Below are 17,974 nucleotides of genomic sequence, written 5' to 3'. Positions count from 1 at the left end.
GTGATTTGCAGTTGTGCAACATGAGGAATATGCTGCCAGGGTCACGTATCCACCTTGTCTAGCTAGAATTCCTGACTGTGCTAATCTAGATAAGTGTCTTAATACAGGTGCATCAGAAGAAAAAGATTTTCTTTATACAGCTTTTCTCACAGTGGAAACCTTTTTTCTGTAAAGCTCTGCTCTCGGATCCTCTTGTGCAGGTTAGGATAAATTTTCAAAACTGTAACTGTATCCAACCTAGAAACTCTAGCTACCACCATCATGTTCTTCAGAAAGTGCAACATTTAACCTATGCGCAGCATACCTAACCCCAGCACAAATCTGCAGTGTGAATACGTGGTAGAGCAAACTTTCCACTTCTCATAATCACAATGTATTACTCCCACCTTTATTAGATGCAATAGAAAACAGGTAGTAGAGAATAAGTGAAATGGGCCTTTTGAGGCTTTAAGCACTATATTAACATCAACTGTTAGAGCAGGGTTATTCTGTGAGCTCAGTTGTGATTTATAGACACAGCTGGGATGTGTAAAGTGATTGCTCTGCACTGAGGCAGCCCAGGAAGTATTCAAAAATCTCCATGTGTCAGCAGCGCTTGAAAATTCATAATCAAGGCTTAAAGGAGCTGGCTCACTGATACATATATTTTAATAAGTATTGGCATTTAATAGAAATTACACAAAACTTGAAATTACCTTCCACTTAGGACCACTATGATGATGTGCATATTTTTAGGCTGCTCAGGATATCATAAATGAGCAGAAAGATGGAAAAGAATAAAAAAGTGGCATCACAGAAAAATAGGTATTTTCCAGTAAGTCTTGTTCCATTCAGTTCTAATTCAGTGATTCTTTAAGTTAGGAGATAAAGACATAATGGCAGAATAGGTGAGATGCTAATAAATATCAAGTTTAAATGAAAAAATTAGTTATGTATTTTAAAAAATAAGTCTGATCAGCAGTTAGAGCAATCAGTGAAGGAGAGCAACAGCTTCATCACCCACTTGAGAGACACCTGGGCTATTTTTACTGTCCAGAGTAATTAATGGATATCACCTGCACTGCTTTTAATTCATTTTAAAATACCTCATGTTGCACAGTCATCTTTGATTTATGTTAACCAGGATTTACTTTGGGCATCAGTGGAGTTCACCCATGAAATTAAAGACCAGTCAGGCCAAAAGTGTAAGCTTAAGCCCCACTTCAGCCACATTACTATATTCCTACACATTACAATTAATTTAATCTCAGCTTTCATCTCAATCTGTAAGATTCTCTCCAAATTAAGTTGCCACCACTGCAGTGGCTGGAGTAGCAGTGCCATGCTCAATCTACATTAACCTTTGTATGGGTGACATTATAGTCTGCAGTGTGTTATTTTTTTCTACTTTCTGTGTCATTTCTTTGAGGGATTATGTGAAGGAGAGGACTGGAATACTTTCTAAGCAGTGGTTAAAGTTACTCTCTGAATCAGGAGCAGGAAGAGGTCAGAGCCCTATAGAATCCAACCCCATAGTGTGGGAAGGGCAGTTCAGTGTTATAGATAAGGATGCACCCCCTGAACAAAAATTAACCAGTGCAGTAAATGTGCCTCAACATGGACTACTGGAATGATGTATTTGTTTAATATAACACTGTAACTGTCACTAAAAACACTTTGGAGAAGAGCTTCTCTGTAAATAACTCCTAGTGCTGTGGGGCTTTAATTTTGGTTCATTGGTAAATTGATTTGATTTGGTAATCATATAATGATCTGGCTGTATCCTTTGACCTAGATTTTTGATCAAAAATATTCTTCATCTAAATATTTGAAAGAAATGTAAATTATTACTATGAAAATCTCAAAACCAAAAAACATGCAGTAAAACTGTGGCTTTGGTTAATACACTTGCTTATGTAGATGTTATTGTGAGAATTTGAATAAACTGTTGATACCTAATATTCACTTTCCCTATCTTATAACCTGGAAACATCATATTGGGTTTTTATGATCCTTTGATAAAGGAGCTGCAGGCATCTTGGAAGGATGTGAAAGCATCCTGCAGTATAAGTGAGCAATGATTTTTTGGTTCAAAGCTCCTGTACAGAAGGCGTAATCTAATCTTACATAAAAAATCATATGCCAAAACATTTAGTATTATCCAGCTAACTGACTGTGTAATGTTAAATCATTGGTCTTTTCAGTTTAGTTTAGAGTGATATGTGTACACAAAAAGACCTAAATAGATCTGAAAGCTTACTAATGGCAAATTAAACACATTCTAAGCATTCTGACTTCTTGAAGAGCAAAGGCTCTCTTTCTTTCAATAGTTTATTAACTTAGATTAATTGTATAGTGTCATAATTTTCTACGTGTTCATGCATTCCTCTTCACATTGGATCATATTTGACTATAAGATAAAAGGGTTTGTTCTGTATCTGCACACATCAAATCTTCTGCAGATTATACCTGTTATGGGAGAGTAATTTCATTTTTGGATTTCTCTACATCTCTGAGTGCTTTGCATTCAGATGCTGGAAAGATCTGCTTCTAGTTTGCTTTCACAGGCAGGAATAAGGTACAACTCCATAAAGGTCTGTAGAATTATAATGGTATATATCTGTGTATACATCTTATCTTGAGCAACTGCCCTTTTGATATTGCTTAGCAGACTGATTATATGATAATCAGTTTTGAAGAGAATGCTTTGGGATGCAAGGTACTGTCATTATATAAGGAACAAGAAAATCAGTTTATTTAATTTATTTTGAGATGTACATCACTTTATCCTCTTGTATTGATGCTTAAAGACTTAAAATATCTGTCATATACTTGACTTGATGAATTTAGATTACCCAGTACCAGACTGATTGGTCTCACCAAGGAGAAATCAGGATACTGTTTGTTGTTAATTCTTGTATCCCTGGTGATATAATCATATTGATTAATATGATAGTAAAGGTAGCATAGTTAGATGGTTTCTGTTTCACATAATACTTTGTTTTCCAAATTTCTGATGCAGTACCACTTGAATTTTAGCTGTCAGATCACAGTAAGAGTGAGTCTTCTTTAAATATGACAAAGAATTAACTAATGTTTGCATTTCTTTAGAAATCTAGCTTGAAATATCAAGTAGCCACCTATTGATCTGTCTATAAATCAGAGGCAAACACATTAATTTCTTGAGGATTTGCCTTTCATAGCCAACTGATTTCAATTTCTGCTTTATTTTGTAAATAAATGTTTAAATATCTGTTCAGTGAAGGAATGCTCCCTGCAGCTGTTTTTAAATTGATAGATGACATCATCTCACCTAAGTTCAGCCACCTAAAAGAGAAGCAGCAACTGTCAGGAATTGTCAGGTCCATAGAGAGCAGCAGCTGCTTGCAGCATCTTTCCTTCATCATAAAAGAGAGAAAAAAGTTACAAGTTTGAAACACTGTGACTGTTGTAGTGTGAGAAACTGTAGGGGGAAGTTAGTTCTGTCTGCAAGATCTCACTAATGCCCTTCTTTCTCTCAACAGACAAGACAGAGGAGTAGTGAGATCTTTGCCACTGTTGTGAATTGCCTCTTCACAAACATTTTTTTAAAAGTTGTATTATTTGGGAAATAATTACTTACTAAAACCACTGAGATCTTACTTACCTCTCTCCAAAAAATTTAGTGAGAAAAATAATTGTATTATAACGTTTGTATTTTTGTTTTTCAGAACTGTGTATGCAAAGGTAAAAGCCCCTGCTTTTGTGATAGCACAAAAGGTAGTAAGGTAAGAACAGATTATTATTACTTTATATACTTGGAAATTGTTGGTGGATTACCTCAGTTGATACAGTGAGTGAATTTAGTGCAGGATGGTATTTTGCCAACAGAGTGTACAGAGAATGATTACCTTACAAAGTTCTGGTAACTTTGGGGAAACCGTTTAACTAAGCCTTTTCAACTGATTTTTTTTCCTGCATTATTATTTTTACACCATTGTATGATGTTTGGACACCAGCAGAACAACTGCCCAGAAACACCAGGTCTCTTTCACTAACCCCTAACAAATGCCATTACCTTGGCAGCTGCTCTCCTGTTATAAATTTCATCATGCCATCAGGAGTCTCATGTTCAGTGCTTCCCTCTTTCCACCTCTTTCCTGCCTGCCCCCCTTTGCCAGTTCCTGAAGGAAAGCTGCACACACTGGCATGAAACAGATAAACTTCTTGCAGATGAAGCAGGGCATGAGTTTCTGGGTCCTAATCACAAACACCTTGCCAGCACTGAAGAAGCAGCAAATCCATCAGCAGTAACAGATCCACAGCACTGCCTGTTGCCAATAGCAGCTTGGCAGAGGCTCTGAGTGGCTTTTAGACAAACCTAAATTACACAAATGCCAAAAATTCTTTGGAACTCCTGCTCGCAGTTGGAAGAACAATTGATTCACAAATGAAAGGGGCATTATTGAAGAAGTCATAGTTGCAATTTAGGTGAGCCATGAACACAGAAGCTGCCATACTAAATCTTGGCAACAGATTTCAGACATCTATAAAGATCTAGGATTGTGATTAGTCCCACTGATTGGTCCCATCTGCTTTTATGAAGTTGGAGAAAATTTATTTGGAAGTAAATATGCTCATTATTAAAATATGTATTAATAAGTGGGAAAGGAGAATACTAATATTTTTAGTAAAATCTCCCTGTTTATTTTTCATATTACTAGTTGGTCTAACCTGACTTTGTCTTTAACAGTGAAATTGAAACCAGTTGAAAACCTAGAAAAAAATAAGCTGCCCACTAAAAGAGAAATATTAATAAGAATGGACACCCACAACTTGTCCTTATCAGTTCCATGGAAAATAACAGAGCAATTTGAGGCTAAGAGTAAATAATTGTTTAGACTGATGAAGTTTTACATGCAGAAAATCAGGATAATGACATTAATCAACATGTTTTGGTGATGATTCAGTGTTTAGAATTTTCCAACCTGAAAACCCTCAGATCTTGTTGATCTGCCAGGAAGAAAGTGTAGCTCAAATTGCCTTTTCTGTAGAGAGGGCCGTGAAGCTGTCGGGAGGGCGCAGTGCTGCGCTGGATTCAGGCAGCACCGCGTGGCTCTTGGCACGGGCAGGCAGGTGGAGTTTGGTTTTCCTGGGAGCTGGTACCGAACCCCCTCCAGCGGCTCCTCCTGGGATAGCACTCATCCTCCTACCTTGGGATGCTGCTGCAGAACATACAATGGAAATAAACTATTTTTTATATAAAGCTATGCCGATTTATTATATAGATCTCACACACGTTTTATAATACAATTCCTATTTTATATGTGTCAAAGTATTATGGGATTACATTCTATCTTGAGAGATACAAATATATATAATTACTATTTTTATGTTTTTTATTTCATTCAGAAACTATTTAAAATCTGATGAGTTTGTGGGATTTTGAGAAGTAAGAATTGGTGCAGGGAAAAGCCAGAATATTCTGGCTTCCCAGAGACATCTCTTGGCTCCTGTCTTGTACATCGAGTAGGACACTCAAACTTTGTCACAGCAAAAGTTCACATGCTTTCTTTGTATAACTTTCTATAAGGCAAAAAGAAAATTGGCACTGAGAGAATTAATAATCCCATTCTTTCTCTCCCATATCATGATGTGATGTAAAAGGTCTTGAACCAGCACCTCTTCACTGATGTAAAAATGAGCATGCTAAATTGCTGCTATCTGAAGGGCTGAAACGCCTTTTCCATGAGCTTCCAGGCTTGAAACATTTCATTTAAACCAAGTTAAGACTTGCATCTTCTACATTTAACTAAAAAACTGAAAATGCCCCTTTCACTCTAGCTTAGCCTTCTGTATTCTGTTTCCATACCTTCAATTTTGGTTCTTTTAATTTATTTGAATTTGATCTTAAATAAAACACGTGAAAAAGTAATTTGGTTTCTTAATCTCTGAGATTCAGAAAAAACTAAGATATTTGTCATGTAAAGCAAGGGGTTTTAGTCTGTCTAAATGGTTTTGTTGTATTTGGCTCTTACTGTTTTCTTCCTTGGTTTTTATGAAGAGAAATTGATGGTTTAGAAGTGATCTTGCTGTACAGCAGAAGCTGTAGGCACACAGTTTGTGGTAATTGGGGTGGGGCTGTGGGATCCTCATCCCCAGTGGGCACAGCTGTGACAGCAGGTGAGCAGCACTGACAGCAATGAGCCATGGAGTGCCCAGGGGCACTGACCAACCACCAAAGGGAGCAGAGGGCACACAGGGGCAGGGCATCAACAGGAGGGGATAAAAGGCTGGGCTAAGGAACAAGAGGGGCAGATGCTTGCAGCCTTCTGAAGTGGTGAGGTGCTACCCTGTTTGGGTTGAAGCTTTCTGAAGTTGTGTGATGATATTCTGTGTATTGTGGCTGTCTCAACTGCTACATGTGCTGTGGCATGTGCTGTGACAAGCAGCCATTAAGTCTCTCAATTTGTGTCGCTAAACATAATACAGAAATAGTAATAAGGAATACATATCAGCTGCTTTCTTAAACTTTTCATGCTGTCAGCTAACTTCCGTACTCTACAAAATCCTGAGCACTATCTTGTGCTCTGATAACTCAGCCATACTTACAAGCATGTGGGGCTGAGGCAGCCCAGAGATGGACCACAAAAACGGGTCAGTGTTGGCAAGGACAGTGGATCTGCCACAGCAGCAGGAAGCCAAGGGGTACTGAAAGTAATGAATGCCTCAGAAATAAGCTATCAAAAGGACAATGCATGGATATTTGAAGAGTTTAATTATTTTAATGTTTACAGGGTGAAAAAGGCTTTCCTGGTGTTCCTGGTCCACCTGGTCAAAGAGGCTTTCCTGGTCCAGAAGGGCCTCCAGGGCCACAGGGACCAAAGGTAGGTATGTATGTGAGACAGAGAGACACAGAGAAACTACTGTGCATGATAGTGAAAGTTAGCTATGGCTGTGTAGACAATTCTGTTTTACAAAACCAAACCAAAACCTGTCTCAGAGCTTCCCATTTGGTAGGGATGTTGTTCGGTCATCAGCTGCAAGGGTCATTTTTACTGCATCAGAGTAGAGCTGATAAAACCATGGGCTTTTGTTGTCAGTTGTCCATTGCCAGTGCTAAAGCAGCTGGACTAAACTGCCAGAGACAATGAACACAGGTCTAGACAGATTTTTGCAGCATACCTCCGTTTTTGTCTTAGCATCAATTAACATCTTGACACTTGTTGCAGAAAAGAAAGTAAACAAGCTACTAATGAGACAAATATGAAAAATAGACTGAAGAATATTTAAAGGGAAACATGTTTTTAAAGATGAATCTTGGCCTGTTTAGGAAATACCTGGCTGCCTGCAATATGGAGTGCCTTCAGTGGCTTGAGCTTTCTTTTCTGTATGCCTAAACTGGGGCTGAATATGAATTTTCAATAACTCCTGCATGAGTAGAAAAACCAAAAATTGTGAATTAAAAGCATTTTATGCCTAATTTGTCTTGAGGAGCAGTAATCTTGCTGTTATCAATAAATTTGCTCTGGTGAATAACTTACTTTTTGTGTAAATATGGTGTGAACTCAGCCACAGTGTAAATCAGGAAGGTGCTGCCACAACCAGATCATATCTAGGACCTGCACTAATGTGGCTACAGCACTTTACTATAAACCCATTTAACCAAATGGGTTTTATAATTTTCATTTGTTTAAGTATTGTTGCATTATTCTGTCATATCTTATTTTTGCAATACTTTCTGGAAGTGATGCTCATGTAGATTTGATACATGTTGATGAGGCCTTTATCTGAACTCATTGAAGTGTTTAGTACAGCATTTCCCTTCTAGTAAGTGCTAATAATTCTATAAGAATGGCAAAAAGTAAGGCTAGTTTATCTAGCAAGAAGACCTCTGTTAGCCTGAATAGCCATGTGTTGTAGTGTGTGCCAGTGAGCCTCTCCTATCCAATGCCTCTACCTTGCCTGAAATGGAATGTGGCCCAGGATTTTAAAAGCTATGATGTTCTTCACATTTTCCATTTCCTTTCTGGGAATGGTAAAATTTTTTTGCTAATACTAAAGCTCTAAGCAGCTTGAAAGAATTCCAGCAGGTTCTGTGCAGATGGTGCAGTGTCACTGTGGCGTTCTTTGCTGGCTTCCTTCAGCCTTGCTCTCCCATCCTGCTTAGCCCCCTTTCAGCTTGTTCCTGGGCTTCCTTTCCATGCTCAACAGTGCAGGTGAGAGCACATACATCTATCTGATCTGGTGGACATCACCCCTGTCTGGGAACCTCCCAGCTTTTCCCTCACAGGGAAGCACTTCCAGGACTCAGTTTGACCAAATCCATAGCAGTTGCTTTCTCAACATACATGGTTATTGTATAATGAGATATACAATTGAGATATACAATCTCTCCCTATGATGAGATATAGATATTTTTTTCACTATGAGGGTAGGAGGGCGGTAAGACACTGAACAGTTTCCCCACCCCTGGAGTTCAAGACCAAGTGGGATGAGGCTTTGAGCAACCCCTTCTAGTCAAAGGGGTCCCTGTCCATGTCAGGGGGTTGGAACTACATAATCTTTAAGGTCCCTTCCTGCTTGAAGCATTCTGTGATACATCCCCTGTTAACACTGAAAGGGAAGAAACGACACCATAGTTTATTCAAGTTGTATGGAATTCTTGTTTCCCTTATTGACTGGAATAGGCCAATAATTTATTATTTATATAGGTGGTTTTGTGTGCACATATTGGTATTGATATTGAAAATATTGCGTGTCCTGTTGACATTTATGTGCTCTTTCTCAATTGAAGTGTACCAAAAAACATCACTTTCCATTTTTGCTCTAGGGTTCTCCAGGGCTTACAGGCTTAGTTGGACCCAAAGGTATCCGAGTAAGTGTTTGTATTTTAAACAAACTTACATGTATTAAATGTCATGCTAATTACCAACTTGGTTCAATAATTTGTGAAAATAAAAGCAAAACATTATGTCTGATTTCAAAGTATGGTTAAAATTTATGACACAGTGTATGCACTAGTATTATTTATTTTTAGAACTTTTGCCCTTTTTGCTGCACCTTGCATCCAAGGTTGTTGTTGTTTGTATTTAATATTTGAGTGTGCAGTGAAAAAGTCAGACTAGAATGCCATGAAGAGTTGTTTGGGTTTTTTCCCTGTGGGCAAAACCAGTGTGTGTTACCTGTGTGTAATCATTATGCTTGGTTCACAGTCAGAAGAGTTAAGGAAGTAATGATCTTTTAATAGAATCATACTTGCATTCATTCTTAACATGACTGTAATCAAATAAACATTGCCTAATGAGCTTTTGTTTAATATTCATAATATTATTTATCTGGTTTAATATCATTAGGGAGTCCCAGGAATACCCGGATTTTCAGGTCCTCCAGGCCTTCCTGTAAGTAAAATGAAACTGATTTAACCATTTCTCTCTTACTTCAGTCTTTAGTACACAATTATCCTCAGATCAACGTGCTCACTCTAGTCTCAGCATCAGCATTGTCTCTGTCAATTGGCCTAGAGATAAAAATCTTGGCATCAGCAATTCTTATTCATTGTGGTGATTTAAGAACACATTGTAATCTGTCAAGTCTTGTGAAACATTGCTCCAACATAAACTCTTTCAGTGTTTCTGTAAGGCAATATGAATGTACAAAAACAAAGCTTGTGTCAATTTTCATGCTTCTTTTAGGGTGAACCAGGAACTGCTGGTCCTCCTGGGCTCCCAGGTGTTCCAGGATGCAATGGCACAAAGGTACAAACCAAGCTGAATGTTCTGGAGATTGCATTTGGCTGTGCATGGGAATGGACAAAAAGTGATCTAAATTTACCCCAATCCACAGCTGTGATTTGTTTTGCTTTGTGACTTTATCAGCTAGAAAAACTTGTGTCATGGGACCAGAGAGAGGAAAAGTGCTACTTTTTTGTGCAAAATAAATTCTTAAATAATACATTCTAGTGGCCTTGGCTAAAAGAAAAGAATAACATTTGATATTTTGACAGATAATACTTTTTTCATTAAATCCAGGAGACCTAATCAGTTTTGTCCAACGTCTCCTTTTGTTGCAATGGGTTATAAAGAAGATAGTTAATCCATTTTATTTTGCCAGTATCTAGCTTGCAGTTGGCAATTCATACATCCTGAAAGTAATTAAGTGAAAAGGCTCAATGTTAAGTAACAGATTTGCCAGGTTTTCTTTGCTCTATGAGCATTCCGAAAGGAGTCAGAATAATCCCTACTACAGAAAATCATTGATTTCTACTGAAACTGTGAACTAATCTGAACAGTCTAGGGTAGAATTCAAGCTGCATAAAATGCAAGAAAAATCCTCTTCTAGCAAAATACGGTGGTCATGAACTCACAGTGCACTTAGTGTGATAGCATAGAAAACTTCTGTGATCATTTGACAAAATCAGGCCAAATAATAAACCATAAAATGCCTTATCACTGATACTACTTTCAGGGTGACCAAGGATTTCCAGGTCCTCCAGGTCGAAGAGGAGCTCCAGGCCTTCCAGTAAGTGTGAAATTCATGATTGTGCGCATTCCTACCACACAAAGCCAGTCCCTGAAGGAGAGTAAAGCCTCATGTTAGCTCATACTGACAACAGTGGAAATATATAGGTATCCCCATTTAATTAGTATGGAAACTGTGTGATAAAGAAACCAAAGTTAAAAGTAATGCTTTATTGTCTACATGTTGGGCCTCATCTTCTTAGCTAGTGACTACATGAAATTCATTGACTGGAGTTAGCTCTCATGGGATACTCATGAAAATTTACCCCGAAAAGTGTCCAAGATATATTTAATAGATTGCAGTTTCAGTTCATGCCTAAGTATCTTTGAGGAAATAATGGCTTAATTAAGTCATTAAGAACCAGGAATTAAACCTAGAACTTCTCACTCTGGGTACACTGCTTTGATCACAGGATTTGGGGTTTTTTCACTGTAGAAATGTGTTTGAAAGAGATTCTTTTAAACAAATGGAAAAGGAATGCTGTCTTTTAAGTTCCAGTGGCTTCAAATCTAATAACTTTTAAATATGATCTTTATTTTACCAGCTTTGCTGATTTTGTTTATTCATTTAATAAGATCAGGTTTCAAAGCTGTTCTGGCTTCAACTGTAGAGTTGTACCTGTGAGATTTACTATTTTTAAACAATATGCCCTTTCTTAAATTGAAGTCTGGCCCAGTAAACATGAATGGCTATGCACCTTCCTCATGAAAATAAATCACCTGAAGAGCACCAAGCTTAGACACTATTTAGAGTGTGTTATTTCAGCACTTTTATTTTTCTGCTTCAATATGATTGTTCTTCTTCCTAGGGAGTTGCTGGTATGAAAGGAGAGAAGGTCAGTTTTTTGCAAGATATTACATGAAATATTTATTGGTTATCAACAAATTGCGTGTATGTTTGTTGCTCTTTACAACTCCATTCATGGGAAACAGAAGGTTCCTCTTCCAGAAGAAGCAACCACAAAGTTTGGTGCTTCCTTTGTCCTAGTAGCATTCACCTCAGGTAGCAAAATGGTCAATAATTTTTTTTTTTCTCAAACTACTGTTACTGCATGTAATTAATTAAACACTTTCAAGCACACAGAAAACTCAGCTCCTCCCCCAAACAGTTTGAGTTCCTATGGAAATCTGTAGATTCTCTAGAGTGTTTTATAGCAATAAAGAGCAACAAAAATAAATTGAAAGCAAGGATTGTGCATGAGTAGTGTAGGTATATCTGAAAAGACTGCTCCTAACAGAACTGAAAGGCTTACAAAAGATGCATTTGGGTTCATAAAATCTTTTTTAAAGGTACAACTGTCCATAGTAGACAGTTTCCATCATTATGCAGTTCTGATGTTGCCTATTTCCCTACAAACTGTATTAGAAGATTTGTTGCACTACAGAGTTCTACAGCATAACTTTTTATGTTTCTTTTTATCTAATTGTCCAGGGGTACCCTGCAGAGGGATATAGCCAAGAGTATGGTGCAAAAGGTGATCCTGGATTACCAGGAATGCCTGGTCTCCAGGTAACTCAAAATAAGGGGTGCTGAGATAGATATGTATAAAAATATACAGTTATAAGTATAAACACATTCTATATAACACAAGTGTGTATTAAAAATGTTTGGTATTTTACATGACTTAAGTGTATTATTTACTTAATATAGATACAGTGGTTTTTAGAATTGTGTCACTTATTTCTAAACCAAAACCAGTCAGTTTGCAGGCCAGTCAGATTGCAGAAAAACAGTACTTCAGGTAGGGAGAGAAACTGGTTATAGATGTATGAGTTTACCCCTACACATATAGAATAGAATAGTTCAGCTGGAAGGGACCTATAATGGCCATCAAGTCCAACTGCTAAAATTCCCATCAAAGTTAAGACTGAACAGGACAGACCAGCTCAACTGCTAGAGTACTAACAAAGGAAAGAATGGTCCATATTTCAAGAATGAACATTTACACAGGAAGGCAGGGCTGATATTTCTACTGACTGTTGGAATAAACAGAGAGCATTAAATTAAAAAGAAAACAACAATGTTTCATTTTCCATTTCTTCGAAAAAAGCTTTAAAGTATAGAATTTATTGCATGGAATATTTGAAGCATTGAAGGCTTATTAGAGGCATTAATAGGACCATATGGATTATGAGTCCACATTTCTCAGAAGACTTACTTACATCCTTACTCACTTGAGTAGTTTAGTTTTAGAACAGATGTTTTCTCGTGTTTCAAAACATATGCCAAATAATGAAGCAGTGAGGAAGAATTATACTTCTCTGTTTCCCTGAGACAGGAAAAGGAAATTCAGAAGCAGAGCTGCTCCTCTGTTTCTCATTCAGTTAATTGACTTTAGTGTTGTATTTTGCTCATAATCTTGCCAGGAGGTTTATTCCTGTTTCTTTTTTTAATATGCAGGGTGCCCAGGGTGCTCAAGGATATCCTGGGGAACTTGGACCACAGGGCCCTCCAGGACCTTTAGTATGAATTTGTTTCACTTGTTACTTTGACCTTTGCTTTCCCCTAAACCCTATGGGATTACACAGATACAAGTACTTGACTCTCTCAAACTTATTTGAGGTCTTGAAACATGTGTATGTAAAAACTATGTTTTTCTGCACACATCTGATTTTTTTCTGTTGATTATTTTCATGCATGATAATTTCTATATTTTCAGAAACATGCCTTGTCCATGTAGGTATAAATTTTAATTTCAAATAGCTATCTATTAATTCACTTCAAATACTAATGTGCATAACATTGAGAGATGCATCTGTTTGCAACTATACTGCAAGAACAATCTGTCACCCACTGACAATGGCTTGCAGTTGTAAAGGTGGGGGAAAGAGTAAAAATGAGCTGTAAGTTCTGTGCAAGTTGGGTACTTCAAAACACCTATATCAGAGAACAAGACTGTAAGTTTTTAGCTGAGCTTTTTGTTTTCCTGTTTTGTAGGGCATGCCAGGGAAACCAGGACCTCCTGGACCTAAGGTAGTCTCAGATGGGTGAAAAAATGAAAACCACTCATGTGTAACACGAATCAACTCATGTTCAAGTGTTTGTAAAATTTTAAAAGAATAACATTTGGGGATTTTTTTTCAGGGTCTTATGGGATTGAAAGTAATAGGAGCCAAAGGAAGGAAGGTAATTTCATAAGAAGCTTTAAACATTTTATAAGTTTTGTTTCTGTTTTCTGCATTTTCTGATTTGCTATGGCGGAATGTTTGGGGAAGTCCAAATGTAAAATGCAAATTTTCAGTATATATGTGGGAGTCTTTTGTTGAAAAATGGAAACATGGCAATGTTCTCTAAGGTCAAAATGTTTTCACATAAGAGCCAATGAGATAAACGTCCAGACAGAAGATTAGACACTGAAGAGAAGCCAGTAATTAATATTTATTAGCACATAGCATTAAATTAATATATGTACTTTGTGTACTGTTCCTAAATGCTTATCTAAGCAGATAAACAGTGGTAAATATGTAGCATTTGTAGTCTCACAACTTCTGTCCAATGTATTTTCAGTGTCAGCCCTTGTGATACAAAAAACCCCCAGGTTTTGAATAAAAATGGGATAATTTGTCTTTCATGTGCTTACTTTGTATTCCATGTAATTGACATTAAGCCAGGAATTACAACAAATGCCCACATTGTCTCTCAGCACCCAGCCTGCAGTTGCAAGACTGCTGCAGTTAATCTGAATATTCTTGCAAGAGATTAGGACATCTCACACTTATGCTAACTGACCTGCCAAGATTCAGTTTTAACATTGTAATCACCATCAGGAATGTGCCAGGAGTTTTCTGGGAAAAAAAAAAAAAAGCCTATAAACCTGGTTATTCATTAGCAGTAACTCAGGTGACCATGGAATATCTTGCTTCCTTATGAAGGAGTGACACATTCTTTGCTGTTCTGATGCCAATTCATGCAAAAGCATTCCTGGCTTAAAATCACTGAAAATTGTGGATATTATTTTGATGAGGTTCACAGGAAAGAGCACACTGAGGACTTTCCCAGTTCTCAAAGATTCTTAATGAAAAGGTGCACTTCCCTACTTAGGTTGTCAATGAAGGACACATGAAAGCTTGTTTTGTCTGTTAGCACCATGATTCTGTGATCTCCCTGGAATACCCAGACTGCAGTTTGGGGGATGTCACCAAAGACAGTTCATGTAATTTACTGATTGACATAATTAAATAGAGATAAATATTGTAGTCAATGAGCTATTTTTGCTTGATTCAAAATAGTTTTGTATCATATAAATAGAATTAAAAATTTAAGTTCTTTCCAGAAACTTTAACAGATATCAGCATATTCATTTTTGTAATAACCAGCTAGGGGAAGGTGAAATCTTCCATATGTCTCTTTTACTGAAATTTAAATGGCAAACAAAGGTAAGTGTTAACTCAATAATTGGCTGAGTGTAATGACAGAAGAATTTTCATGATATCAAAAATATAGTAGTAGTAATTTGAAATAAAGAAAAATAGAGCAAATTACAAGCAGTGTGTTTTTGTTTTCTTCCAAGGGTGACACTGGGTTAACTGGACCCCCTGGACCCCCAGGAACTGTCATTGTGACGTTAACTGGACCAGACAACATGACGGTAGAGAAATTGTTAAACATTGCATTCAGATAAGCCATCTGACTAGGTTCTACTTGGAGAGGACATTTTCATCTCCACTGCCCTGATAACATTTCCTTTTACCCATCCTAATGTTTTTCAGACTTGTTTAATTAGATTCTAAGCTCTCTTGGAGTGTCTGTGTGGAGCCAGCTTGGCTGAGCCTGTGTGCTCATGTGCCCATCTGCACATGGGAGTGAAATGCTTCTTGCTTACCCGTACCCCATGCTGGGGATCTCTGAGTACATGAAGAGTAAATCACTTCTGCCTCACCAAATCCACATGGATGTTCTGAATGGCTATCAAAGCCACAGCCCTGTTGACCTCTGGGCCTTGGCATTGAGAATGTCAGACTCTGGGCTACCAGTGTTTCACAAAAGCTTACAACATGTTTATGTACATTTTGTAGTTTGTTTTCTCATTACTTTTACTGAAACCTGAGTAATAATGGAAAGTTTTGGAAAGACAATAAATATGGAAGGAAATAGTCTGATTCAGCTTTAAGTATTGCTTTCTGAATTAAAATTCTTGCATTGTATCCTTAAATAGAAATTAAACAGCAGTAGCTGACAGAATTATAAGTATTTGCATATTAACAGAACAAGTCTTCTATGTGTTCTTGATTCCATTTTTCTTATGGAATTTGCTTCTAATCTATGGAGTCAGCCAAAGCTCCTCTCCATTATGTGCTGAAAAAAAAGTGAGTTTTACATCAAGACTGAATTGAGGAGGGAAGAGAGATTGCAGAAGCAAGGTGCAGCTTTTAGGCACACCAGCTCTCCCTGCTTGGATCAAATACAGAGCACCTGGAGCAGCCACAGCTGTGGTGGCATATAATGAAATAATGGCAATTTTTCAGGACCATTGGGCATTATTGTTTAGAAACTTCTCAAAACTCCTTCCATAAATACTTTGGCACATGAGTCTAACCAGGCAATAAATAGACAGTGACATTTGGCTTTACAGTGACTTTAGGATGTGGCCCAGTGGTGCTACACTGTAGCATAATCTAATTTTGCACCCACAGAGACAAGGATGCTGTAGGTAGCCACTACAATTATGTTTGGAAGTAACTCTAGCTCCAGTGTAGCAACAAAGGTTTATTTGGGTTTGTTTCTTGCTGCCATTTGTGGGGATATTTACTGCAGTCCTTTTGCATGCAGTCACAGGTAGGTTGTTTTGACCTAGCTCTATTCTGAAATGTGCAGAAACTGTTTCTATTTCAAACATCAGACTTACACTGATACAAAGTTTCTGCTTCTTTATCGTTTGAGTAGAACCATCTCTGCTCAAAGAATCTTGCTGGTGACAGAAGGATTTCCTATCTGTAGAACCAGACTGAAATGGAAAGCATGGAAAAATCCAAGACACCACAGTAAGCTCTTCTTTTCTGTGTAATAGGACTTAAAAGGAGAAAAAGGAGAAAAAGGATCAAGAGGACTCCCAGGGCCAATGGGGTTTACAGTAAGTGAACAAAAGCAAATCCCTTAAATCCAGATGTTCAGATAGCATCACCCAGTAAATGCTAGTCTTTACTGCCCAGTGTTTATACTAATTATTTCAACTTTTAGTAACAAGAATAGAACTAATGAATAGAATAAAATACCTATTAATAGCATTCCAACTGTATTTTATAAAGATAAAAATTATAAAATATATCTATAACTTTAAAAATGTGAATTTAAGAACATGAGTATCCTCAGTGTGGTTTTGTTTCAGGGGCCAGTTGGTGATTCCCAAAGTGAAAAGGGTGACCGAGGAGAACCAGGAGCACAGGTGTGTGCAAACATTGCATACATGTCTTAGTCCTTTCTGAAAAACAGTTTTGAACTACTGCTGCTGTCCAGTTTTTGTCTCGCTGCTACTCAGAGCAAATTTGCTAAGATTCAAAAGCTCTTTCCTGCAGTAAACTAGACAAGAGCTGGAAGTCAAGTGACTGTACTTACATGAGTACTTGGAGTGAAGGTCAGTTAATTGTGAGTATGCTTCTTTTTTTTTTTTTTTTTTTTTGTGCTATGAAGGTTCTGCTGTTAAAACTTAGTAAAAGAGTGCTCTGCTAGACATGTACTGGCTTTGTAATGCAAAGGTATAAGTAGAAGAGAAAGCACCATCTTTACTTAAGGCAGCAGACTTAAATTAGTATGTTCAACCAGCAGCTGTGTGGAGATAGGAAGTAAGTTGCCCAAGAGTTACTTCCTTAACAGCTTAGTATATGAAAAACTATTTATTAAAAAAACATTCATATTAAATACAATTTACCTGATTATATATATATTTTTGGAAGATAATTAATGGAAAGGTATTACTTTCATTCAAATGCCTTTCAAACTTTCAGATGAAAACTAATCAATGACAGAAACAGGGTCTTAGTAACTAAAACTACTAATTCATAACAACTTAATGATAAATAATCAAAGGAGAACCCTAAATTAGTAAAAAAAATCAAAATGTTTTGCAACTTTTTCTGAATACAGATTTTGAATACATTATGAAAGCAATGCTAAGAAAAAATAATTTTCTAATTAAATATTTCATTCAGTCCAAATGTATGTATTTTTGAAACTTTTCTCCTACTTTTTGTGGTTGCAATACATTTTTTTCCACAAGGAAAGGTAGCAAGACAAGACCCTGGTACAACCTGAGGATTGCTCTTTCTTCAGTTGTATGGTGCTATAACAATGATGATGTTAGAGAGAAACTGGATTGTTATTTTTATTATTCTACACATAATGAAAATTTCAATGTGAGTTACTAGTGTAACATTTTAGAAGTTCTTACTATCCAAAGTGTGTTATTAATCCTCCATCTTCTGTGTTTCTTTCACATTCTTCTGCTTAAAAAGCCTTGTCCTGCAGTATTTTTGGCGTCCCTTCCCTTTGCCTCCTTATT

At 37.1% G+C, this 17,974-nt stretch overlaps 1 protein-coding gene across 1 annotated transcript in view; it reads left to right on the top strand.

Annotated features, from left to right (window-relative positions):
• Positions 1 to 17,974, top strand: part of COL4A3 (collagen type IV alpha 3 chain) — a 55,200-nt gene that overhangs the window by 6,724 nt on the left and 30,502 nt on the right. The window contains exons 2-15 of the mRNA XM_030227119.2: positions 3,690 to 3,746; positions 6,756 to 6,845; positions 8,792 to 8,836; positions 9,315 to 9,359; positions 9,654 to 9,716; positions 10,426 to 10,479; positions 11,288 to 11,314; positions 11,911 to 11,988; positions 12,880 to 12,942; positions 13,417 to 13,452; positions 13,564 to 13,605; positions 14,990 to 15,067; positions 16,487 to 16,549; positions 16,805 to 16,861. Of these exons, the coding sequence (XP_030082979.2) occupies positions 3,690 to 3,746; positions 6,756 to 6,845; positions 8,792 to 8,836; positions 9,315 to 9,359; positions 9,654 to 9,716; positions 10,426 to 10,479; positions 11,288 to 11,314; positions 11,911 to 11,988; positions 12,880 to 12,942; positions 13,417 to 13,452; positions 13,564 to 13,605; positions 14,990 to 15,067; positions 16,487 to 16,549; positions 16,805 to 16,861 (798 nt within the window). The remainder of the gene's footprint in view (positions 1 to 3,689; positions 3,747 to 6,755; positions 6,846 to 8,791; positions 8,837 to 9,314; positions 9,360 to 9,653; positions 9,717 to 10,425; positions 10,480 to 11,287; positions 11,315 to 11,910; positions 11,989 to 12,879; positions 12,943 to 13,416; positions 13,453 to 13,563; positions 13,606 to 14,989; positions 15,068 to 16,486; positions 16,550 to 16,804; positions 16,862 to 17,974) is intronic.

Source organism: Serinus canaria, chromosome 9 (genome assembly GCF_022539315.1).
Source record: "Serinus canaria isolate serCan28SL12 chromosome 9, serCan2020, whole genome shotgun sequence".
Classification (NCBI taxonomy): Eukaryota; Metazoa; Chordata; class Aves; order Passeriformes; family Fringillidae; genus Serinus; species Serinus canaria.
Note: the sequence above shows the minus strand (reverse complement) of the source record. Positions and strands in the feature narration are given on the sequence as shown.